General features: G+C 36.3%; 1 protein-coding gene across 1 annotated transcript in view; it reads right to left on the reverse strand.

Moving 5' to 3' along the window:
* Window positions 1–27435, reverse strand: part of IL1RAPL2 (interleukin 1 receptor accessory protein like 2) — a 49413-nt gene extending 21978 nt beyond the window's left edge. Inside the window, exons 1-3 of the mRNA XM_017518675.2 lie at window positions 27294–27435; window positions 9543–9688; window positions 379–522 (exon numbers count right to left, since the gene is read on the reverse strand). Coding sequence (XP_017374164.1) covers window positions 379–522; window positions 9543–9688; window positions 27294–27364 — 361 coding nt within the window. The 5' untranslated portion in view covers window positions 27365–27435. The remainder of the gene's footprint in view (window positions 1–378; window positions 523–9542; window positions 9689–27293) is intronic.
* Between the last annotated feature and the right edge of the window lie 174 nt (window positions 27436–27609).

Genomic DNA, 27609 nt, shown 5'->3' on the forward strand with positions numbered 1-27609 from the left:
AAAATTGGAATTGATTCTTAATTTGCTTCTTACTACGGGGAAGGGATTTGACAGTAATTGCTTTATATCCTGAACAACAAATGTCTCATTGTTAAACTTTTTGTTTGGAAATAAGGTCAAATGTATAGGAATATTATAAAAATAAAACTATTTCAGAAAACACATATAGCATTTACCCAGATTTACCTATCGTTAATACATTCTCCTCTTTTCTCTTTTTCTTGGTAAGTTTTTCTAAACTATTTAGAAATAAGTAACTTGCCATAGCTCTTTATCCCTAATTATTTAAGTTTGTACTTCCTAAAAATAGGGACTTTCTCTTACATAATCACAAATGCATGCCTTTTAATGGAATTTGAACAATAGGAGACAGCTTACCATCATTAGTTTCATCAGCTCCAAAGTGCTGCCTGTAGAAGAGCATCAGTTCAATGTTATAGCATTTGTAAATGACCACCAGCAGTACAAGGAGGAGGAGGATTGCTCCCAGGCCCCCTGCAAGCTCAATTTTGTAGATTAAGTCTGGAGTGAACAGAGTAAACAGGAAAAGGTAATTAAATCAGCAATAGTTGGGATCTTCTCATATTTCAAGTATATAAGATGTACTACCATTCTGTTTTTCTTTCCAGAAAATTCTTCCTTAATGCAGTAGCTTTGCTCTTGATATATTTGTACGAATCAAATTTTTGTGAAATAAACTCTTTAAAATTTAATTAATTTACTACTAAATGTGGTAAGTCTATCCGAAAAGGAATAGTTGCTCTCAATTCGTTTTGAATGCATCAAAGATGTCACATATATGCTCCTGCTCTAAATGTATTTCAGAGAACTATTAAAGCTACTTTATTCTGAGTCCAAGCCAACATTTTCTTATTTCTATTAAATTATCTTATTGGTTTAGTAAGATTATCATCTAGCACTTCTCAGGCCACAAGCCCTATTCCTTCGCAGGAGAACAATATAATAAAATTACTTTCAGAATCAAATAAAACCTAATAAGTTTGCAGGATTTAACTGTTTCATTTAACCCCAGTAGAACATAATCCAATATAAGGTAAGCAGGGAAAATTAGCTTATCCATTTCCCCTACTTATTTGAATAAATGACTGTAATATATATGTGATATAATATGCCCAAAGGAGCTAAAATAGAATGAGAAATTCGGGCTAATCATTTGGCCTCTTTAGCCAACGCCTGGCTACCTGATAGTAGACTTAGGTTGGTCCAGTGGGGCATCCCTAGAACTCTAAGCACTGGAACAATTAAATCAAAATATAATAGAAGACAAAATGTCTCCCAGGCTCAGAGAACAGTGACTTAACCTGTAGCTTAATTAGAGGTATTAATAAATCTAAAGAATGTATCATCCAAAGAGGGTATGGTATCATGAAATTTAGAGAAATGGGCAGTCAGAGGAGAATTTAGAATGTGAGTTCAGCAAAATACTGAATCTGGGAGATACCAGACCAGAGACATATTTTCCACAGCGATATCATTGGTCTCATCATAATTAAATAAAATTACCTACAAGATTAGCTAACCTAACTTTAACACAATTCCATAATTACCAAGTGACAATTTTATTACTAATTCATGTAATAAAATACATGAATAAAATACATGTAATAAATATGTAATAAAATACACCCTTAGAAAAGAGAGAGACAATCTAGTTTGTACATCAGTTCATTGTGAGTTTAGTTGGCATCAGTCAGTCTCCCTGGATGGATCAATTTGATTTTGACAAATTGCTGCCCACGACAGGCTGTTACCCTTGAAAGCCAGGTTGTCATCCCTTTCTCTAGGCATGTCCCTTACCTCTATACAGGATTATTGCTTAAGAGAAATTAGCCAGGCTCAATATAACAATTAAGATCCATTTAGCAGTTTATGTAAATACAAGTAATATATCTATAGATAAAATCTTCAACCTGTGTATTATCTATTCTCTAAATAATCCTTTGGGGTAAGAATTATTGGTCCAAACCTATAGACGAAGAATCTGAGATTAAGTAGTTTAAGTCACTTATCCAGGGTCATATACCTAAGAAATGGCAAAAATGGGATTGGGCCCAGGTCTCCTAACTTCAAATTCAAAACTGTTTTTATTACACCACGGCCTTATATACTGCAGCCTGGAATGTGACAACAGATAGCCTTCTACCTGTTCTTCTATAGAATGTTGCAAGTGCTTCTTGACAACACATGTCCTATAGTAAATTTTGGCTCCATCTGTCCTTTCAGTTCCAAGGAAAGAGAAATACAACAATTCACCAGGAAGAATGAAAGAACTTGGCAATCCTCAGCCACTTCATTGGTAAGATCTTGCAGAATTCTGTAGCTGTAGCCAGGGAGGAAGGAGGGGCTCCCTGGAGTCCAATATATGAAGAAAAGTGTTTGGTTTTGTGAGGAGAGAGGGAATGTAGTCTTGGAAAGGAAGTGGAGTGAGAGAAGAGATGATGGTGGCCAGACACAGAACAGCCAATCAGCAGAGTCATATAATGGAAATGTAAGAAACACAAATAAGTGTCAGTCTTTTTGAGTAAGGAGAGAGGGGAAAGGATAGAAAAAGGAAGAGAGTGGGGCTGCTGTGGAGGATAAAATATGCCAACAAGGAACCTTGTGAAGAGACACACAATGAATAGGGTTAGGAAATTGGAATCTGTGTCTGTCGTGACTGTTGCAAGAGGTGGTCTTTAAAAAAAATAAGCCACAAAATTTCATGTAAAAAATAGTTCAACACACAATTAGCAATGCTTTCTGCCCTCTATATAAAACGTGGCTCTTGAGGAACCACTACCTTCCTCTGCCTCTGCCTATGTTTGGGATAAAGCATAAAGCAGGCTTTCTTATGAGTCCCCTGCGGGCTGCAAACCACAATTTTTACTTGTTTTCTCACAATTTTATATATACGATCAATTATACATTCTTAATTAATAGCCAATTTTAAATAGAGAGAGCAATACAATTTTCTTTGCTAATCTGACAACTGACTTCTCTTTCATCTTGGGCCATTAATTGACTTGAATCAAAAGGTTTTTTCTGTTTTAGGATGTTCATTTTATGCTATAAATTTTGTGGTTTTTGTCTGTCTCTCTCTTTCTCTCTGGTCAGAAGAGCTTTCAAATGTTTAAAAAGTTGTGAGATGGGAAGTTTTTCAGTAATTTCTGTGTTATTTACAGAGTAGAGTTGCTATTAGGTAGATGGAAAACTTCAGCAGCAGGAACAATCTGTGCTCTCAAGTAGCAGGCATTTTTTTTCAGCAGTAAATTTATGGAAGAAAACCATGGTGAAAAAAGTACCTTTGTGATTTTGGGGTCCATTTTATAAAAAATGTCTTTGAAAGATATTATGTAATAATGGCTGTTTAAGTTGAAAACTGTGGACCTAGGCCCAGAGACTCAACCAGCATTCTTTGAATCAGTCCAGGCAGTCACATCAAAAGTGAAACATCAATCCTATAATCAGAGGGCAGAATTGCCATCACCCAAATGACACTTGGATTTTCTTTTGTCTTCTATTTTCAATTGCAATTTTCAATGTCAGCAGGATCTATACTTCTAGGGACATTTACTGACCGAGAAACTGAAAGTCATTTTATTTGGGCTTGTCTTGGATATACTTCACAAAGATAGCTATAGCAAGAACAGCAAATATTTATGGGCTTGTAAATTTTTCTAGACATCCAAAGTACATGTGCAGTTCTTTTTACCTTCTTAGTTTGAACCCGCTTATTTCTTCGCTGTGAACACAAAGATCAGATATTATAGAATGGGACAAATAGGAGCTGAAGCCAAGGGACTGGAGAGAAGGGAGGCATGTAATGTTTGAGCTTGCTCCTCTGACTCATAAGTTGGGAAGCAGGTTAGGAGATCCCACCTGGGGGATTCTGTCATGGTCTGAATGTTTGTTCAAAATGCGTATGTTGTAACCTAACCCCCAAGGTGATTTTATAAGCGGGAGGCCTGGCTAGGCACAGTGGCTCAAGCCTATAATCCCAACAGTTAGGGAAGCCAGGGTAGGAGGGTCACTTGAAACCAGAAGTTTGTGACTAACCTGGGCAACAAAGTGAAACTCTAGCTCTAAAAAATTTTAAACAATTACTTGGGCATGGTGGTGTGTGTTTGTAGTCCCAGCTACTCTGGAGGCTGAGGCGGGAGAATTGCTTGGGCGCAAGAGTTTGAAGCTGCAGTGAGCTATGACTGGGCCACTGCATTCCAGCCTAGACAACAAAGTGAGACCCTCTGCCCTGTTTCTAAAAAAAAAAAAAAAATGTAAAAAGGAAGCATGTGAGAGGTGATTAGGTCATGAGGGCAGAACTTTCATGAATGGGGCCTCTTTTTTTTTTGAGACGGAGTTTCGCTCTTGTTACCCAGGCTGGAGTACAATGGCGCGATCTTGGCTCACCGCAACCTCCGCCTCCCGGGTTCAAGCAATTCTCCTGCCTCAGCCTCCCAAGTAGCTGGGACTACAGGCACGCGCCACCATGCCCAGCTATTTTTTGTATTTTTTAGTAGAGACGGGGTTTCACCATGTTGACCAGGATGGTCTCGATCTCTTGACCTAGTGATTCACCCACCTTGGCCTCCCAAAGTGCTGGGATTATAGGCGTGAGCCACCATGCCTGGCCAAATGAGACCTCTTATAAGAAAGGCCTGAGGAAACCTGTTCGCCTCTACTGCCATGTGAGGACACAATGAAAGTGCCATCTATGCGAAATGGGTCCTTACCAGATACCAAATCTGTTGGTACCTTGATCTTGGGCTTCCTAGCCTCCAGAACTGTGAACAATCAATTTCTGTTGTTTGTATACTATCCAGTCTATGGTATCTTGTTACAGCAGCCTAAATGGACTAAGACAGAAATTTGTACTGAGAAGTGGGCTGCTGCTGTAACAAATATCTAAAGATGTGGAACCCCCTTTGGAAGTAGGTAATGGATAAAGGGTAGAAGAGGTTTGAGGTATACTGCCAAGAAAAGAGCCTTAAGAACAAATCTGCTGCGGGCTTAGGAAGAAGAGAGCTGTAGAGAATGCTTCAGTTATCTTAGAGATTGCCTAAATGGTTATGATCAGAATGTTAGTAGAAATGTGAATGGTAAAGATCATTCTGATGATATCTCAGGCAAAAATGAGGAATAAGCCCCTACCAGACATGAATCTGCTGGTGCCTTGATCTTGGACATCCCAGCCCCTAGGATTATGAGCAATAAATTTATAATGTTTAAAAATTACCCAGTCTAAGGTGTTTTGTTTTAGAATGCTGAGCAGACTGAGAAAGTTTCCTATTCAGATGTGGTGGGACAGAGTGAAGCAGCAGCACTGAGAATGAAGAGAGATTTGATGATATGCCTCTGTTTTGTGAGAAAGGAAGTGTGTGCAGAGAAGCAGAAATAATTATCAGAATTTCTTGAATCTAAGTTCAGATTCTTGGCTCACCAAATAAAAAAATTTAGGATTAACTTCTTACTGAAATGCTAGTTGCACTTACTGGCAAATTGTTCTTCTGGGAATAAGGAAGTGGTAGGTGCAGATAGAAGATGGATAGGTAAAAGGTATCTTGCTTTTTACCAAGCTGGACCCTGTTAATTGGATATATTAGATGTGAGTTTTCATTTTACAAAAGTCCTTTTCACTTAATGAAAAGATTCATCATGTTTCTTCTCCACAATGTTCACTTAAGGCATTTTAAGTATTTGACTTACAGCTCATTAAGAAGTTATTGTTCCACAAAACAAGCCATACTAGTACTCCAAGTGGGAACACTACTGCTAATGAGGCCAGGCTATGATGTGATAAAGCTTAAAAGGTCCAACTCCAAAGGAAATATCTGAAGTTTCTCAAAACAAGTCAGAGCTTATTCTGACTTAAAAAACAAAATATGACAGGTCCGTAAGGATTCTTGCTCTTTCTTGGGCTTCCACTATATTGTCAGAAGCTCCTAGGGAGACCAAGTAAGGGAAGACTAACTGCAAACTTTTGTCGAGCACAATGAAATAATTTAACTGCTACATAGAACAGACAGTACAAACTGGTATACTATGGGCCAAAAAACTGGTTTTGTTGGACCACATAATGTTTAAAAAATAAATACTAATATTTAAAAATTGAAAGATTTCATATCCAGTCTTTTAGCTTCACTTGAAAACTCTGAAGCTCTCATATCCCTGGACTTACATCCTAGCAAAAACAGTGGTAATCTTATAGAACAAAGTATTTGTTGCCCTTTTAAAGCAAAGAATGTTTTATCTTGTCTGTGTTTTGATTTTTTTCTAATATCCAGCCCTCTTCTAAAAAAAAAATCAATATTTTCCTGGAACCTGAGGTCTTTGTTTGCAACCCCTGTAAAGTAAACAATACCTGGAAAGAAAAAATGCATTTAGGTAATCCAGGGCATACGTAAGTCATGACAAAATCACAGATCAAATCTTCTTATCAGTCCCTGTTATCGATTGCTCACCTGACTGTTCTTGTCCCCTGTGAGCAGAATTTTCATCCAAAAATTAGCTTTGAGCACTTATTAAGTTTCATGCACTAGACATATAGCAGTAAATAAGGCAAGAAAAATTTCTGTTCTCATGTAGTCTATATTTTAGTGGGGGGAAAAACAAGAAGCAGATAAATATGTAATATAATATCCAATAGTAATAGACAAAATGAAAAGAAGTAGAGACACGTTAGAAGAAAAAGAAAATGAAAGGTAGTATCATTTTATGAAGGATGGCCAGGAGAGACTTATCAAGAAGGTAATATTTAAGTAGAAATCTGTATGAAGGGAAGGAGCGAGTCATGGAGACAGCTGGAGGCAAGGGTGTTCCAGACAGATGAAATAGCAAGTACAAAGGACCTGAGGCAGGACTGTGTTTGGTGAACATGAGAAACAGAAAGAAGGCTAGTGTGTATAATGTGTGAGGAAGATTTTGGTAGAAAATGAAATCAGACGTGAGAACAGATTGTGTAGTGCCTTATAGGATATGGTAAGGATTTGGAATTTCATTCTTAGTGTAACAGGGAAGGAATTGTGAATGGAGGGTTCTGATCAGGGGAATGACATGAACTTACTTACGTTTTTAAATAATCTTTTTTTACTATTGTGATACGAATAGACTGTGAGAAGAAAAGGGTACAAGCAGGGAGACCAGTTAGGCTGTTGCCATGATCCAGATAATTGGTGCTGGTGGCTCAGAAAAGGAAGTGGGTAGTGAAGGTGGGAAAAGTGTTCAGAGTCTGAATAGGCTTTGAAAGTTAAGCCAGGGGATTTGCTGGTGGACTCGATATAGGATGTGAGTAGAGAAAATAAAAAGTGAAGAATGACTCCAAGGATTTTGGCCTGAACAACTAGAAGAATGGTGATGCAGATGGAGAAGGGGACTAGAGGACCAGGTTCATATGCAGGAGAAATTAGGAATCCTGTTTGGGACAAGCTAAATTTGATATGCTTACTAGATCTCTAAGAAGAGTTGTTTAGTAGTCAATTGAATATACCAATGAGTAGTCCAGGCTAGATATAAATTTGGGAATTGTTAGCATATAAGTGACAATCAAAACCATGAGATGGAGACAGAATGAAATCACCTACTGAATGAGTAAGAAGAGAGGCCCTGAACCCTGGGGAACTCCATTATTTAAATACTTGGAAGACGAGAATTAATATTGTCAGTTATCCTGAATTAGACAGGTTTCCTTGTAGAAGCCATGGGAGATAGCAGAGTATTATAGTGTGTCTTGGTTTGTACTGTCACATTTTTAGAAATTTTTAGGAAATGCTCTGTGTTGCTTTACTTATTAAAGAGAAATTGATTTATTTTAAAACTCAAATGATGTTATTTCTGTCCACATGGGCTGATTGATAAGATATCCCCCATTATTTTTCCTAATAGCAGGTTTTTAATTATAACACTATATATCTTTTGCAGAATTGTAAAAAATGTTTAATGTTTGTCTTTCTTTGCATTCTCACTCCTCCAGAGTATAAGCTCCAGGAAGACATGGGTATGTCTATCTTTTTCAGCTTTCTATTCCCCAGCATCTATCATAGTGCTGGCTGCACCTTTGTCTTCAATAATAAAATAAAATTTTAGCCATTTATTTGACCAGAATGGGTTCTAAGTGCTTATTACTAGCTAGCACTGCTCAAGTTGGTATCTGTGAGGATACAGAGATATAGCAGCAGGCTCTGGTTGGAGGATCTCTAAGCCTGAAATAAGACTGAAATGAACAGGAACAAAGTGATCCTTGCCACAAGGTGTTTGGGCATGATCAATACTTGCCTTCATGTGGTGCCTAGGATAAATTATCCAAGTTTAGTATAATAATAATGACTGCTTATGGCATATTTCACATCCATGGCATATCATTATTATTTGAACTGCAAAGTGACTCTGCAAGGTAGATATTATTAACCCTATTTTAAAGATAAGAAAACTAAGATTTAGGGAGTCTAACCAGACAAGTCAGTCCTACTGAACTAGGATCTCCTGAATCTGGGTCCCCTGACTTTACTTTCTGTATTACATTCCTTTATACTTAAATACACCTTTAAGACAGAATCAAGTCTAATGGAGTAAGAAGTGGTGCTAGAGATATAAATGCATTATTTTCAGAATAATGATTCCTTTCTGCTTCTTCAAGAGCTGCTGGTCATTGTCAAGCATTAGGGCTGTCTGAAAAATATAAATTCCATCCTGGCCAGGAAGTACAACTAAGTGACCTTGCTGATTTAATCTGTTCTATTATTGCTGTAAAACCTAGGCAACAAGAACACTGATTGAGAACATTTGTTCTCCTACATTTGCAAAACCTTTGCCAGATGTACCTATACAGAAAGTATTTCGCCTTTTGCAGTGATCAAAACTCATAGCAAGGTAAGAGCCAATTCAGAAGCTATTCTAGCTGCTGAGATTGTCTATTGTTCGTATATCTGTTTTTTATCTTCTTTATATGTAAATTTAGAGTTTATTTTCTTTGTTCATTATATATAATTTTCACCTGTCTGGAACCAGCTTGGGAAAGGGATCTCCATAAGTGCCAAAATATTTAGAAATATATATACTTGATAAAGACCCTTTAATATGAGGTCATATAAAATATAGTTTATAATTTTTTTGATACTTGTAAGAATATTATATGGGATTATTAATACTTTTTAAATTTTTTAGTCAGGGAATAAAAAAACAACTGTGTTTCTCATCCAATAATAAAATCTCTTACATTTCATTTAGCAATATTAGCTATAAGAAGGCAAAATACGGAGAAAATATTGAATGTCAAATATCTATCAAACTTTAACACAACTAAGGTATAATTTATATCACTGGATTTAACATATAACAATACTTCATTTCATTTATCCACTTCCTAATGGTATTGAATATCATAGGTATTTTATGCTAATATGCACAGTAAGAGAACTATCTTTTGTTAAAAAGACAAAATGGTTAATAGAAATTAATACTACATTGTAAAATAAAGCCAGGAAATATCTCTAACTTCAATAGTTGTTGATAGCTAAACAAATCATAGTTTTAGTTATTAAAATAAATACCCTTTTTACGCAGGAGAACACTGGCATGTTTCCGTCCATTTCGGTTTTCAACATGGCAGGTATAATTTGCCAGGTCAGCTTCCACCACTGAGTCAAAGATGAGTGCCAACTCAACTTCTTTTTCTCCAAGATGCTCTTTGAGAAGTCTGAAATAAAGACAGTATTCTTGGTTGAACTGGCTTGATCTGGGCAGAAAGCAGTCATGCAAAGATGGTTATACAGCTAATACAGGTCTCTGATGGTGGGCATGGTGAATCCTGGCTGGGTGTATGTATGGGCAGGACCTTCAACAAAAAAACACAAACGTGGCTCTTGACATGAAGATCAGATGAAAAAGAAGTGAATTATTCACTCGGCAAAAAGAAATATTAACATGCCACCAGGCTTTGATAAATAAAGCCAACATGGCTTGTGTGGTGAACAAGAGGAAACACTGGGTTCCACGTTCTAAACTCAGATCATGAAAAATATTAGATTTTTGCATCATGGCATGAAGGGAAAATATCTGAAGGAGTGTGGATTTTGTGGTAGAGGTTAGAGGTTTGATAGTAGTGAGGTAAAGGAGTAAAGAAGGGGACTTTGAATGTGGTTGCCTTATGAGAAGTAAACCGAAGATTTTTAGTGGCCTTCTATCCCCCTACATCAGTAAGAAGTCTACTATGCTTTTCTTCTGGCTTTTGTACAGTGCAGTCATGTGCTCTGAGCCCTAATCCCTCAATAATGCTAACACATCCATGACCCTGATTTCTCCAGGAACTGCTCTTCATCTGTCCCTCTGCTTTCTGCCCTCACAGGAGAAGCCCTCTGTAACATTTTCTCCTAACTTTGCTTTTTTTTTTTTTTTTTTTTTTTTTTTTTTTTTTTTTTTTTTTTTTTTTTNGTTGCAAAGGGCCTTGTATGGCCAGGAACAGATGTTCTTTGCAGAGGGACTGAATTACTAGGATTATTTCCAGGAGAGTGCACCTCCTGTTTCTTTGGAAAGTTATATTCTCAACAACCACCATCTACCTTCTGGGTGAGATGAAAGTGGGTACCCTGTCAACGTTTCTTTTGTTTCCCCTGCCTTTGGCCAAAGAAATGGCAAATCATGAGTCTACATGATGACAACACTTCAGTTCAGTTCTGGAGTAGGTTCTTAAATACATATATTTTTTAAGCATGAAATATTTTAGATGGAAAATTGGAGAAGCAAAAGTAATTCTCATCTTCTTTTCGGATTCCTGGTTATAAATGCAGGGAATGTCCCTCTGATTTAGTGGCATTCAGAATAAAATTGGAAACATGACTGCTCAGAAAAAACGGGGCTCTAAGTAGAGGCCTCCCAATTACAAGCTCAGGCTTGGTCTTTACAAAATCATTAACTCATTGGTGCCTTAATTTAACTCATCTCTAAACTGGGAAAATAACTACCATATGTATTTTAACTTTGTTGTGAGGGTAAAATGGGTTAAAGTGGTTTGAAAAGTAAATAGCACTATGCACGTGCAAAGGTATGTTATTAAATACAAACATTTCATTATCTGAAGTTAGATTATATTTTTGCTACTCCAAAAATATTTGTATTTGTATTTACTGACATTCAAGATTGGCTTGGCTTAATCTCTTCTACTTCCCATTTGAGAACAGGAATGGCTTAAAGTTGGGTTAGTGGAATGGAGTTTCTAGAATCTGAGCCTCTCATACTAAAGTCGGAAGCCCTTTACATTTATATACCATCGCAGAACCAGACAAGTATAAGAATTTTCTTACCTGCATTTTGGAGACCACATCTTATGGTTAGTTTTTCTATAAATTGTTTTTATTTTTCCTGACTAAAGCTATAGTTTCTCTTTCTCTCTTCTCCCCCAACATGTGCCTAACCAAGAAAAAATTGGAAATTTACTACTTTCATGGTTTATAGTGATTTTTGCTCTCTGTTTTTCTCCCTGATATTGGTAAATAACACCACACTAAATTATTTTAGCTCTGTGTAACCTACTGCAGAAGAAATCCCCATGGTTCCAGAAGCCGAGGAGGCACCACAAATTCAGTTTTATTTAAAGCTTCACATGGAGGGCAACCATAGCCTTTGCCAGGTACAGAGTGGAAAGCTGATCCTGTTATCCCCGACCAAGCCTTTCCTTCTTCATTTCTAACGCAGTTTCCAAAAACAGCTCTTCACAGGCTGCTGTTTGAAAAATGATCCTTGGTTCATCTATTAATATATATGAGGTGTCTTGATTATCAGCTCCTGAAAAACCTAGGTGACTTGCTCTTTTTTGGAATTAAAGATCAAAATGTTGTTTATGACTACAAATCACTCAACAGAGCAGTCATAATTTTCCAGCAAATATATTATTTTTAATTTTAGGTTCAGGGGTACATTTGCAGGTTTGTTTTATAAATTGCATGTCACAGGGGTTTGGTGTACAGATTATTTTATTACATAAGTAATCAGCATAGTACCCTTCTACCACCTTCCAAGACTCTCAAGTAGGGCCTGGTGTCTGTTGTTTCCTTCTTTGTGTTAAAATGTACTCAATGTTTAGCTCCCACATAAGTGAGAACATGTAGTATTTGGCTTTCTGTTCCTGTGTTAGTTCATTTAGGATAATGGCTTCCAGCTCCATCCATGTTGCTGCAAAGAACATGATCTCATTCTTTTTTATGGCCACGTGCTATGCCACAGTGTATATCTACCACATTTTATTTATCCAGTCTACCATTGATGGGCATTTAACTTGATTCCATGTCTTAGCTATTGTGCATATTGTTGCAGTGAACATACCCATGCATGTAACTTTATAGTAGAATAATTTATATTCCTTTGGATATATACCCAGTAATATCATTGCTGAGTTGAATGATAATTCTCTTTTAAGTTGTTTGAGAAATCACCAAACTGCTTTCCATAATGACTGAACTAATTTATATTCCCACCAGCAGTGTACAAGCATTCTCCTTTCTCTGCAACCCTACCAGCATCTGCTATTTTTTTACATTTAATAATAGCCATTCTGACTGGTGTAAGAAGGTATCTTTTTTAACAATTTTATTATTATACATTAAGTTCTGGGATATATGTTCAGAATGTGCAGACTGGTTACAAAGGTATACACGTGCCATGGTGGTTTGCTGCACCCATCAATCTGTCATCTACGTTAGTTATTTCTCTTAATGCTATCCCTCCCCTAGCCCCCTAGCCCCTGACAGGCTCCAATGTGTGAAGTTACCCTCCCTATATTCATGTGCTCTTATTGTTCAGCTCCCACTTATGAGTGAGAACATGTGTTTGGTTTTATGTTCTTGTGTTAGTTTGCTGAAAATGATGTTTCCAGCTTCATCCATGTCCTTACAAGGGACATGAACTCAACCTTTTTTATGGCTGGATAGTATTCCATGGTGTATATGTGCCACATTTTCTTTATCCAGTCTATCATTGATGGGTATTTGAGTTGGTTCCAAGTCTTTGCTATTGTGAACAGTGCCACAATAAACATAGGTGTGCATGTGTCTTTATAACAGAATGATTTATATTGCTGTGGGTATATACCCAGTAATGGGATTGCTGCGTCAAATGGCATTTCTAGTTCTAGATCCTTGAGGAATCACCACATTGTCTTCCACAATGGTTGAATTAATTTACACTCCCACCAACAGTGTAAAAGTGTTCCTATTTCTGCACAACCTCTCCTGCCTCTGTTGTCTACTGATTTTTTAATGATTGCCATTCTAACTGTCATGAGATGGTATCTCACTGTGGTTTAGATTTGCATTTCTCTTATGACCAATGATGGTGAGCTTTTTTTCATTTTCTTTATATATATATATTTTAGGTTCTGGAATACATGTGCAGAACACGCAGGATTGTTGCATAGGTACCTACATGGCAATGTGGTTTGCTGCCTTGATCCCCCTGTCACCTATATCTGGCATTTCTCCCCATGTTATCCCTCCCCAAACTCCCTAACACCCCCGTACCTCCCCTATTCCCCCACAACAGACCCCAGTGTGTGATGTTCCCCTCCCTGTGTCCATGTGTTCTCATTGTTCAATATCCACTTATGAGTGAGAACATGCGGTATTTGGTTTTCTGTTCTTGCATCAGTTTTCTGAGAATGGTAGTTTCCAGCTTCATCCATGTACCTGCCAAGCACATGAACTCATCCTTTTTTATGGCTGTACAGTATTGCATGGTGTGTACATGCCACATTTTCTTTATCCAGTCTATGTTCGAGGGGCATTTGGATTGGCTTCAAGTCTTTGCTGTTGTAAACAGTGCCACAATAAACATACGTGTGCATGTGTCTTTATAATAGATTGATTTATAATCCTTTGGGTATATACCCAGTAATGGGATTGCTGGGTCAACTGATATTTCTATTTCTAGATGCTTGAGGAATTGCCACACTGTCTTCCACAATGGTTGAACTAATCTAGTTTTTAAAGCTCCTCTTGTTATTAATTTTTAGTTTTAGTCCATTGTGTTCTGAGAAAATATTTGATATTATTTCAATTTTTAAAAATCTGTTGAGCCTTATTTTGTGTCCTAACATATGGTCTATTCTTGAGAATGTTGCATATGCTGATGAGAAGAATGTATATTCTGCAGCTGCTGGACAAAACATTCTGCAATTGCCTATTAGATCCACTAGGTCTAAGGTGCAATTTAAATCTAATGTGTCTTTGTTGTTTTCTCGCTAGATAATTTGTTTATTGCTGAGAGTGGCATGTTGAAGTCCCAAAATATTATTGTATTGATGTCTATCTGTTCTTTTAGATCTAAAAATATTTGCTTTATATAACTGGGTGTTCCAGTGTTAGGTGCACAAATGTTTGGAATTGCTCTATCCCTTACAGAATTGATCCCTTTACCATTATACAATGACCTTTTTATGCCTCTTTTTCCTGTTTTTGACTTAAAGTCTGTTTTATCTCATATAAGTATAGCCACTTTTGCTTACCTTCCATATCCTTTTTCATGGAACATTTTTTTTCCATCCTTTTACTTTAAGTCTATATGTGTCTCTACAGGTGAAGTTTCTTTTAGGCAAAATATATTAAGGTTACTTTTGAAATTCATTCAGCCAATCTATATATTTTAATTGGGAGATTTAATTTGTTTACATTCAAGGTTATTATTGATATGTAAGGACTTATTCCTGTCATTTTATAATTAATTTCTGGTTGCTTAGTATATCCTTCCTTCCTTTCTTATCTCTTATTTTTTTATATTGTGGTTTGATGGTTTTCTGTAGTGGTAATATTTGAGTCCTTTCTCTTCCTCATTTGTGTGGTTAGTAATAAAATTTTAGACACAACAACAAAAATGTAGTCCATGAAAGAAACAATTGATAAGTTGGACTTTATTAAAATTTAAAACATCTGCTTTTTTTTGAAAAACTGTTAAAACAATAAAAAGACAAGCCACAAAATGGGGGAAAATATATGCAAAACCTATACCCATTAAGGAATTTCTATATGGAATTCACGAAACCTCTTAAAACTCAACAATTAAAAAAAACACCTAACAACCCAATTTAAAAATAGGCAAAAGTTCTGAACAGACACCTCACCAAAGAAGATACACATATAGCATATAAGCATCTGCGTATATGCTGAACATCATATGTCATTAGGGAATTTTAAATTTATGCAATGGCATACACTACACACCTATTAGAATGAATGAAGTCCAATATTACCAACAACATCAAATTTTGGCAAGGATGTGAAGCACTGGAAATTCTCATCCATTGCTGGTGGGAATGCAGAATGGTACAGCCACTTTGAAAGATATTTTGGCAGTTACCTAAAAAGCTAAACATTGTCTTACAATATGATGCATTAATCATACTTTTTATATCTACACAAAAAACTTGCACACAAGTGCTTATAGCAGCTTCATTTATAATTGACAAAACTTGGAAACAACCAATATGTCAATCAATAGGTGAATGGACAAACAATTGTGGTACATCCAGACAATAAAGTGTTATTCATTGATAGAAATTAACCATCAAGCCACAGAACTCCATGGAAAAACCTGAAATGCATATACTAAGTGAAAGAAGTCAGTCTGAAAAGGCTACATACTGTAGGACTCTAAACATATGACATTTAGGAAAAGGCAAAACTATAAAGAGAGTAAAAAGATCATTGGCTACTAAAAGTTTTAGAAGAGAAAGGGAGAGAATAGGCAGAGCTCTGGGATGTTTAGGACAGTGAAACTATTCTGTGTGATACAGTAATGGTGAATACATGATATTACACATTTGACAAAAAACTATAGAACTATATAACAAAGAATGAACTATAATGTAAACTATGGACTTTAATAATAATGTATAGTGTTTCATTAATTGTAATAAATGTGCCACACTAAGGCAAGACATTAACAAAAGGGGAAACTGGGAGGAGGGACAAAGGGGCTATATGAGAGTGCTCTGTACTTTCTGCTCAACTTTTTAAAAAAAATGTGGCACTTTATCTGTTAACTTCTTTTCAATCCTAAAACTATTGTGAAAAATAAAGCTTGTTAAATAAATAAATCTCCTTTGCCTCTTTAAAAGGTATTATACTGGAACTACTTGATTAGAGTGTGCTGGAGCCTTAATTTTTGTGTCACCAGCAACTAGCCAAGTGCTAGCAGCATCAAGAAAACTCAATAAACCCACACTGAAGAAATGAATGCAATTTTTTAAAAGTAATGTGTCATGAAAAGACATGTAGGAGCCTAAAATTCATATTACTAAGTGAAAGTACCCACTCTGAAAAGTCTATATACTGTATGGTTTCAACTATATGAAATTTCGGAAAAGACAACATTTCAGAGACAGTAAAAATATCAGGAGTTGCCAGAATTTTGGAGGTGGGAGAGATGGATAAAGTGGAACACCGATTTTTAGGGCAGTGAAACTCATCTGTATGATACTGTAATGGTGGATACATTTCATCATACATCTGTTAAAACACATAGAATGTATAACACTAGGAGTAAACTCTCCAAACTCTAAATGTAAACTACAGACGTTGGGTGATCAGGATTTATCAATGTAGGTCCATGGATTACAACAAATGCACCACTGTGGTGCTGGATATTGGTAGTGGGGGAGTCTTGGGGGTAATATGGGAACGCTGTACTTTCCACTAAATTTTGCTGTGAACTGAAATTTGCTCAAAAATTACTCTGTGTGTGTGTGTGTGTGTGTGTGTGTGTGTGTTTAATGCAAGAAAGACATTATATTAATGCATTTTAATGCAATTCAATGCCATTAAACAGATGTTTTAAAAGTTGTATGTGCCTGGCATTGTGGTAAGCTGGGGATTATTAATAAATACTGTCTCAAACTATTTTGAATTCTCTTTCATTATTGACTTCCTCTTATAAATTTTACTAACGCAACAAAAGGAGAAAGTAAAAAAGTAAAATACTTCATTAGCAGGGAGATTCCAAATTACTTTCCAGTTTCTTCCAGGGAACATGGTACTTTGAAATTTTTATAAAGATGTTGAACTGCCACCAGAGAGTTTATACTCTTCAATATCTACCCATATCATCAATATCACTACTAGTACTTCTGCTGACATCATTATCAAAAAGTACTTATTTGTAAGCAGCAATCTGCTCTACTAGACATTGTACTAATATTTACATGTACGTGCTCCCTGCTGTCCTAAACATCGTAAACTAAAATCAGCAACGCTGAAGGGAATGATAACATAACATTCAGATTAAAAAAATACAAATGCAATGAAATTTTAGTAAAATATTGGTTAGTGGAATTTTTTAGGGATGGAAATTCTGGCTAATTGAATTTTCTGTTCACCTGAAAATTAAATAGAAAGTCCTGTTGGGTTCTTAATTGAGGTAAATAATTATAAAATGTCTAAGTCCAATTTTCATTAATTGTAAATGGTTCCTTGAACTATTCTGAGTCCTCCTTTGATAGTTAAGCATCTTGCAGAGTTTCTGGGTCATTATTCTGAGTATGAGTAATCATTGTCCAGGAATGATAATTGATAATATGAAGACTTGGAGGTATGTTTAAAAAATCAAAATATTTAATTAAACAAGATTTCTCTTGGTGTTATTTCCTTTTCTTCTTATTAAACTATTATTGGTCAAAGTCCAGCATCGTGCCCAGAGTCTGAAAAAATCAGATTTATTGGCTCAATGCATTGGTGGAGGGGCATTCCAGAGTAACTATGGATTAATCCTTGATTGAAGGAAAGAAGATGGTTTTGTAATGTTTACATTTCCACTGAAAGATTCTGAGGTTTTAGGGAGGCAGGAGTAAATACTGAATTGGTTGGAGTTTCTGAGACAGGATTGGAAGAAATGGGGGCTAACTAGGGATTGAGTTTTCTTATGGGACAAGGGTAGCTTAGCAGTTGGGTATCCCTGGTAATAAATGTAAGCAGCAAAGCAGGTTTGGGGCAACTGGTAAGAAAGCAGTAGTCATTCAAAAGAGGAAGGGGCCGTTATGGCATTTTACAACTGCTGCATGACCTTGGGAGAAACAGTGTTTTCTGTTAACTTTGCAGCTGGCTTTATCTGTCTGTCTTCCCAACCTGATTAATAGCAGGGCTGCTTATTCTCAGTCCACACTGATTTTCAGTCTTTCAGTCCTGGACAGATTTTGACTTTTTGTAGCCTAAGTGTGAAGTACAACAAAACATTCTGGACAATTGAGGATTCTTGCTAGCTTTGATGAATCAGCCTAGCCCCACAGGAACTCTCAACCAGTAACAGGCAGCATTTCTTCCTCAGTCTTTAAACCTCAGTTTCTTTATCTGCATAATAAAGCTAATACTATTTATCTCAGATGTTTATTATGAGTATCCAATATGTTTTAAGATGTGAAATGCTTTTGTAATATGCAGTGTACTATAAAAGGATGAATCTGGGATTATTATTTTTATTTACTAATTATAGTGTTTTGAGTAATTTACAATCCAACACAACATAGTTGAGTCTGAGCATCTAAAGTATGCTCAAGAAATGAAGAGAAACAACAAACACGTGTTAGGTAGGCTTTTAGAATTTTATGCACAGAGCAAGGCTAAGGTCAAGCCCGGAATCATGAATATTATTCACCACTCCTTCAAAAATGGAAGAAAGGAAAATACTTTTTTGAAGCTCAACTTTGGGAAAACCAAGGACATGTGGGGTGCTTTAAGACATTAAAAATTATGTGAGAACGTGCCAAAACACATCTCATCATTTTCCCTAGGGCTGCCTGGGACTCCAATTATTTCCTCTGTATTTTGGGGACAAACAACATATTCACAGCTCCATATTGCTTTTTAAAAAGAGTGAGTCATTACTAGGTTATTTTTGGTCTTTAAGATAGACTTGCCTTATTTTAAGAATGAAAGTTTTTCATGCCTATATCACATTCTCTCCTTTATTAGAGCATTTCACTCATTCAAGGAAATGATGTTAAGGTAAAGGTATGAAACAGAAGACCAGAAAGTGTTGAAAACTATCACTGAAGAAACCAAAACTAAAACAAACAAGCAAAGACCATATTCAGCTCGCAGTCTTTCAGAAACTGAAGGTAAATAAAATTATTTGCATTTTAATAAGCTTTTCTGAAAACCATAAGATAAATTGAACATGTTTTTCAGGTCAAGAATTAGAAAAGATTTGGTAAACTGTTTTGTAGTATTGCCTGAGGAAAAAAACATTAGATATTGATAGGGTGATTTGCAAAGTGAGATTTATAATTGAAAATTACTCTCCATTGGGACAAAGCAATTGTCTTGAAATTCATGTAGTCTTTTTTGACAATCAGATGCAATTTGTAATCCTGTAGGCAATCTAAAAGACTATTATTTCTTGTTTAACAGGACTGGTTCAAATTTTCTGACTTTTTTTTTTTTTTTTACTAGCTATGTAGAGTACATACGTCACTAGCAAATGCTTTTAAAAAAATTCTCAAGCCTCTTGTAAGATTGTAAGAAGGAAGTTCTGTAGTGGTATGGGACTGAGGTGACCTTCCTAGAATCATTATCCCCAAAGGACACTTTGAGTGTACTCGCTGATCCTCCTTTGCAGCAGTTCCCTTTAAGCTTTAACAGAATAGAAAGTAAGAAGTCTTCCCCTTATGATTCCTACTGGGTTTCCTCAAAATAATTATTTGGCTTCTCTGAATAAACGTTGTAGAGCTTGGCAGAGAGCAGATTGTTGGAATGATTTTAAAATGGTAGAAATAAATAACCAAACTTGTACAATTATATCTTATGTTAGTTACTGCACACATACAATTATTTTACCATCTTTATAAATTATATCTTCTGGAGTTTGTGAAAGGGTTTTGATGCAGTTGTGTGGGACAGACTAGCAGTTGTGAATGGTTACCACATTTGGGTTCAGATTTCCTTGTGGCTTAGTCTCTTAGCAACAACAGAGGCAGGGGAGAACTGCGCCAATTTCTGCTTAAAGGGAGATAAAGGGGAATCTGTATGCCCAAAGTGGGGTCTAAGTTCTTTGGCCATAGGCTGAAAATCAGGAGAGGCTAGGGACCACAGTGGTGAAACTGACCCAGAGAGCAAACAAATGAGAACTCCAAAACCCTAGACAGAATTTGATCTAAAATGCTAGTCAAGCTGCAGGGGAAATGCTGAGTACAGGAGTTATACTTACTGAGGTCCGAGTGACTTCATCTCATCAAGCTGTCAGTAAATATCTAAGCTTTTTTTTTTTTTTTAGGTATTGTTTTAAGTCCTCTATTCCTCTGTGGCAAACTAAGAAATAAAAAGTTGTAACACATATTTCTAAGATCAAGCCACTGCTCAGGAAACTGGGAACCTAGGCAGTGGGGCTAGTCCTCCTGCCAGATCCAGTGTCTTTGGAGAAGCTTCTCCACAAGTCAACTACCCAAGAGTGATTTATTTACAGCCTCACTGCTTAGTTATGTTAGACAATGTAATTTTGAAATGTGCACACAAAACGAGAGCTATGATTCAATTTTTAAATGGGCACAAAGCACTGCTCTTGCTATAGTATAAATGTTTGTGATCTCCCAAAACTCATATGCTGTCACCTAATATCCAATGTGATAGTATTAAGAGGTGGGGCCTTTGAGAAGGGATTGAGTCATGAAGGCTCCACACTCATGAATGTGATTAGTGTCCTTATAAAAGAAGCATGAATGAGTTCCCATGCCCTTGTTGTCATGTGAAGACATGTAGAAGGTTCCTGTTATGAGGAACAGGCCCTCACCAGACACTTAATCAGCCAGCACCTTGATCTTGGATTTCCCAGGCTCCAGAACTGTGGGCAATACATTTTTGTTGTTTATAAATTACCTGTTTAAGGTATCTTGTTGGCTGGGTGCGGTGGCTCACGCCTGCAATCCCAGCACTTTGGGAGGCTGAGGCAGGTGGATCACGAGGTCAGGAGTTTGAGACCATCCTGGCCAACATGATGAAACTCTGTCTCTCCTAAAAGTGCAAAATAGTTAGCTGGGTGTGGTGGTACATGCCTGTAGTTCCCGCTACTTGGGAGGCTAAGGCAGGGGAATTGCTTGAACTTGGGAGGCAGAGGTTGCAGTGAGCTGAGATTGTGCTGCTGCTGCACTCCAGCCTGTCAATACATTGAGACTCCATTTCAAAAAAAAAAAAAGATACGGAAGCCCAAATGGACTAAGGCAGATATTGGTGCTGACAGTGGTTGCTGTGGTAAAAAAAATATATATATATCAAAAATGTGGAATGGCTTTGGAACTTGGTAATGAACAGAGGCTGGAAGAATTTGGAGGAGCAGGCTAGAAAAACCTTATATCAACTAACTGTAAGGAGCAATTCTGGTGAGGGTTCAAAAGAAGAGAACTGTAGAGAAAGCTTCAATCTCTTTAGAGATTACTTAAGTGGTCATGATTAGAATATTGGTAGAAATATGGACAGTAAAGGCCATTTTGATATGAGCTCAGAGTTACATGAAAAACACGTTTTTGGAAACTGAAGTGAAGGCTATCTTTGTTATAAGTGGCAAACAACTTGGCTGAATTGTGTTCATGTCCTAGTGATTTGTGGAAGGTAGAACTTGTAAGTGGTGCAATAGGATATTTGGAGAATGAAATCCCTAAGCAAAGTACTGAGGGTGTGGCATGGCTTCTCTTGGTTGCTTATAGTAAAATGAGAGAAGAAAATGAATTCAAGATGAAATTTATAATCAAAAGGGAAGCACAATTTAAAGATTTTGGATATTCTCTGCCCAGCAATGTTGCAAAGAATGAAAAAGTGTATTAAATAGAGAACACCAAGAGTGTGGTCAAGAAAACATTTAATCATAAGATTACTACAGATATAAGGAAGCCGGATGCTATTCATCAAGACAAGAAAAGAAGGCATTCTGGAGACTTTCAGGGCTACCCCAGCCATCACTGGCCCTTTCCAGACACTGGATCTGCTGGTATCTTGACCTTGACTTCCCAGCCTCCAGAACTTTGAGCAATACATTTCTGTTGTTTATAAATTACCTAGTCTAAGGTATTTTTTTAACAGTGTCCTGTACAGATAGAGATAGCACTGAATAAGGGCTATGCATCCAGAAGTAAATTTTTTTTCCCAGAAATGACTTTGAGAGGAATCCCCTAATTAAAAATCCTCAGTATTCTGCCATAAGAAGTCTTCCTTATGGAGAAAATATGTGGGCTATGTAAAAATGTGAATCTTCTTTTGGTTCACCTAAATAGTATGATTAGCAATTTTTTTTCTATTAAAATGCTGGATTTGTTCCAATTTGCTGTGCTGTATAAAATCTTGTATGCTTTGTTTCAAGGACACTGGCTTTGGAGGCTAGAAGACCTCGTTAATTATTTCCTGTATTAGCATAAATGGCTATAGATGGAAATAATTCTAGAATCCACACAAGCCTCCAAATAGATGAAAGATCACACAAGACATGTGAAAGTGAAATGATTACATTTTAGTCAATGATGTACTGCATATACAAAGGTAGCCCCATAAGATTATAATACTGTATTTTTACGGTACCTTTTCTTTGTTTAGATATGTTTAGATACACAAATACTTACAATTGTGTTACAGCTACCTACAGTATTCAGTACAATAATATGCTGTACAGGTTTGTAGCCTAGGAGCAATGGGCTATACCATAGAGACTAGGCATGCAGTAGGCTTTAATCTATGTTTGTATATGTACACTTGATGATGTTTGCACAATGATGAAATCACCTAATGATATTTTGCATACAACGTATCCCAATCATTAGGCAACCCATGACTATATTACAAAATGAGTGACTGTATATTTATGATGGCTGGGAATTTCTGCCTTTTTGTTGGCGCTTCTCTGAAGGTGATTTTAGTTAGCTAGTTGGGTCTCATGAAATTTTCAAAATAAAATCCCTGTAACTTTCCGTTAATACTAATATAGTTATTTTACTGGGGGAGTTGATGTAGAAAGAGGATGTAACAAAATCAGTTAAACAATGTCATTTTGCAAGTCCTGAAAGGTTGTTTTCCTATGGCACTCCCTAGCTGGTTGACTCATTTGGCCCCTAATATGATGGCTTGTTCAGGATTTTTGTCTCCCACCAATTCTAATCATTTGCTGCCAGAGAGAACAGCAGGGCCTCAATTTTCTTTTGTAATGGTATAACCAGTTTTGAATACAATTAGGCAGATTCTTAAAACGTTAAATAATCCTGCAGAAGAAGAAGGATAATAGGCAAAAACTAAAGAAAGATGAGTAAAGAAATGTCTTTATATAATAACCATGTATTAATTTTGATTCTTTTTTTTTTTTTTGAGATGGAGTTTTTTGCTTTTGTCGCCCAGACTGGAGTGGAATGGCATGTTCTTGGCTCACTGCAACCTCTGCCTCCCAGGTTCAAGCAATTCTCTTGTCTCAGCCTCACGAGTAGCTGGGATTACAGGTACCCGCCACCATGCCCAGCTAATTTTTGTATTTTTAGTAGAGACGGGTTTTCACCATGTTGTCCAGGCTAGTCTCAAACTCCTGACCTCAAGTAATCCAACCACTTCGGCCTCCCAAACTGCTGAGATTACAGGCATGAGCCACCGCACCTGGCCTGATTCATTTTGAATTAATACACTATTGTATGTATCAATAGTTCATTCCTTTTTTATTGCCAAGTAGTATTCCATTATATGACTATACAACAATTTCCTCACTTATTCACCTGTTGATGCACATTTGGAATATTTTCAACTTGGACTATCATGAAGAAAGCTGCTATGACCATTCATATACATGTTTTTGTATGCACATATATTTCCTTTTCTCTTGCCTGAATACCTAGACATGGAGCCATATTAACGTAAGATGTTGATAATTGGGGAAACTGGGTATGGAGTATATAGGAACTCTATATTATTCTTATCTTCCTATAAATCAAAAATTATTCTAAAAATAATTTTTTAATAAAAAATTTAAATTTTATTTTAAAAATAAACTAAAATGTTAAATATATGTCTACTGTATAATTAAAGCACTCCGTGTCTAGCTATTCAGTCAAGAGAAAAGGAAATATATGTACATACAAAGATATGTATACGAATGTTCCTAACAGATTTCTTCATTATAGTCCAAATTGGAAACAACCCAAATGTCCAGCAATAGGTGAATAGAAGAGCAATTTTTGTATAGTCATATAATGGAATACTATTTGGCAATAAAAAAGGTATGAACTATGGACACATATAACAAGATGGATAAATCTCAAAATAATTGTGCTACATGAAATAATAATCCAGAGAAAAACAAGCGCCTATTATATGATTCCACTTGTATAAAACTCTAGACAAGGCAGACTGATTTATAGTGACAGCAATGTCCCTGTTGTTGGAGAAGGGCAGGAGGGTGGGATTTCAAAGGGGCACCAGGGAACATGAGGGTGATTAATATGTTATTTTCATCGTGGTGATGGTTTCACAGGTGTATACATATATCAATCAGTCCTTACAAATTTTATACTTTAAATTGTGTGATTTATTATATGTCAATTATACTCCAATAAAGCTCTTTATTTTAAAAGTTACACGTAGTCACACATACAAAAAGGGAGATGATTATTTTAGGCTCACATAGTTATTACCCTTGATCATGAAACTTATCTCTGAGCTTTTTGGTAATGGAAATTCTGCTACTAACTATGTAGTAGTGTACCTATCACACATCCATTTCGGGGCCAGTTTCTTGTTCTGTAAAATGAAAAGTGACCCATAAGGTCCTTTATGCATGGATACATTGATAGGAATCCTAAACATTTATCTTTTTTTTAATTGCATTTTAGGTTATCTTAGATAACAATTTAAAAGGAATTCAGTTGTATTGATTTCAAATAAATATTAAATTGAAATTGCCTAATAAAGTGTCGCTAATTAGAAACTCCAAAGTTCAAATGGCAATTAATACTTTAGAATCACTGGTAATATATCCATTATTTGTTTCTGAAAATCTGTTCTGTGTCAGGCAATTAATTTCAAGTTTTTTTTTTTTTTTTAAAAACAGCTTTGTTGAAATATAATTTATATACCATATAAGGTATCCATTAAAAGTATACAATTTATTGTTTTCTAGAATATTCACAGATATGTGCAACTATCACTATGGTCAATTTTATAATATTTTCATTACCTCATAAAGAAGCTCCATACTGCTTAATGGGTACAATGTTTCCTTTTAGAGCGATGAAAATGTTCTGGACCTAGGAAGTTGTGGTGGTTGTATGAAATCTGAATGTACTGAATGCCATTAAATTGTGAATTTTAAAATGGCGAATTTTATATTATTTGGATTCTACCAAACACAAAAAAACACTCCCATACACTTTAGCTTTCACATCCATATTCCATTCCTCCCCACTAGCCCTAAGCTCCCAGTAAGCTACTTTCCGTTTCTATAAAGTTGCTTATTGTGGACATTTTATATACATTGAATCATATATTTGTGGGGTTTTTTTGTCCCTGGCTTCTTACACTGAGAACATTTTCAAGGTTCATTCATGTTATAGTATATGTCAGTATTTCATTTTTTTTTGGTTAAGTAATATTCAACTACATGAATGTATCATATTTTATTTATTCATTGCTTAGTTGACAGATATTTAGGATGTTTTCATTTTTGTCTATTATGAACAGTGCTGCTACAAACATTCATGGACAAGTTTTTTATAGACATATGTTTTGCTTTATTTTGGTTATATCCCTAGAAGGGATATTCCTACCAGCAGTGTATGAGGTTTCCCATTTCTTCATATCCTTACCAACATTTGTTATAATCTGACTTTTTTTTGAGGCAAAAAAAAAAAGTACTCCTCTGTCACCCAGGCTGGAGTACAGTGGCACTATCATGACTCACTGCAACCCCAACATCCTGAGCTCAAGTGATCCTCTCACCTCAACCTCCAAAGCAGCAAGTAGCTGGGACTACAAGGCATACACAAACATGCCTGGCTAAATTTTTGTACATATATTTTTGGAGGGGTTCGGGGGAGATACAGGGTTCTGTCATATTGTTCAGGCTAGTCTCAAACTCCTGATCCCTAGCAATCCACTCACCTTGGTCCCCCAAAGTGCTGGGATTACAGGCTTGAGTCACTGTGCTTGGCCTGTAATCTGACTTTTTAAATTATAGCCATCCTAGTGCATCCTAGTGAGTATAAAGTGGTATCATGTAGTTTTGGTTTGCATTTCCTTGATTACTGAAGATGTCAAATACCGTCTCATGTGTATTTTGCCTAGAAATATGCTCCTATAGTCAATATTTTACATAGACTCTTAGGGAGTTCACAGACCCTCAAAGTTATGAACCCATAGAGAAGAGTTATTGGGTGGACACATAGAGAGAAATTGTCATGAGAGTAATTATAAATAATATTTAGGCATAGTGAATAATACGAAGTGTACTTGTCTCATTTTTGCTGCTGTATATTCAATAAGAAAACTGAAAGAATACATTTTAACATTAGTTGTACTGAAATTTTAATTTCCACTATATGATTCTTAATGGGAGTGAAGAGGGAAGAATTCCAATTTCTATCAGAATCAGGAACATACGCTACACATCACCATCTCTGAAACCAAAGAGAAACCTCACAAACTGAGTGAGGCAGGAAAGCTTACCTATATTTTTTTATATCTTTTTTACACAAATCAGAAAGTACTAAATAAAATTAGAAAACCAATACAATTGATACCTATAAACCAGAGAGGTATCTGTGTAATAGGAGAGTGAAAAGAGATCTAAACATTAACTTAATTGAAGGATCAGTCATTTTCGGGATGAGCATTAGATGTTGGGAAAAATAAACACTATTCAGCAAGAGTCAACAGTTACTTTGGCTGAGCACCAGCTTACCATTGTCACTGGAGCTTTACACTTATGACATATGAAGGTTGTCTGTTTCCAGGTAGAAAATGAACATTTGCCCAGTGGTCTGAGGAGTCACCTTCAAAGACTGGGCCTTTGCTGTGACTGTTGGAGTACCAGTGGTTTTAGCTTTAGAAACTCAAAGGAATTTGCTTAGGAAGCTTTTGGAGGGTCATTATACCCTGGTGACATAATCTTTAAATCTGAGAAAAACCTTCTTATGTTAGAAGCTTACACACTGGCATTTCTTAAGGCAGTCACCCTTGGTCTCTCCATAAGATTAGCTTTTAGAGAATGGAATGATTTGAAGTTGCAATTAAAATCCTGAGCAGAATCCCTTCTAGGATGTTTCATTACTTAACTGCAAAGACAGCAAAGAAAGATGAGCAACTCAAGTGCTGTACCTTATTTCACCTTCTCTAATGTGACCTGCCAGTTCTTCAATAAACTTTTCCCCTTTCATCCAGTAGATCATCGGTCCAGACTCTCCACTGAATCCAAAGAATGCTTTGCAGGGGATGTTCAGAGGCTTACCTGAGAATGAGAGAAAAATAAATGAGCAAATGACTCCTGATTATCAGTGGGAGACCAGAAGCAACCATTTAATGTCCAAAGGAAAACTCAGAGATGACCCAATTTTCAACTCTTTTTCTAGTCATCTTATCACTGTACATGAGAAAAATTTTGAATATTTATGAGGGCCCCTAGAAAAAAAACTGA

Source organism: Cebus imitator, unplaced genomic scaffold (assembly GCF_001604975.1).
Source record: "Cebus imitator isolate Cc_AM_T3 unplaced genomic scaffold, Cebus_imitator-1.0 Scaffold696, whole genome shotgun sequence".
Classification (NCBI taxonomy): domain Eukaryota; kingdom Metazoa; phylum Chordata; class Mammalia; order Primates; family Cebidae; genus Cebus; species Cebus imitator.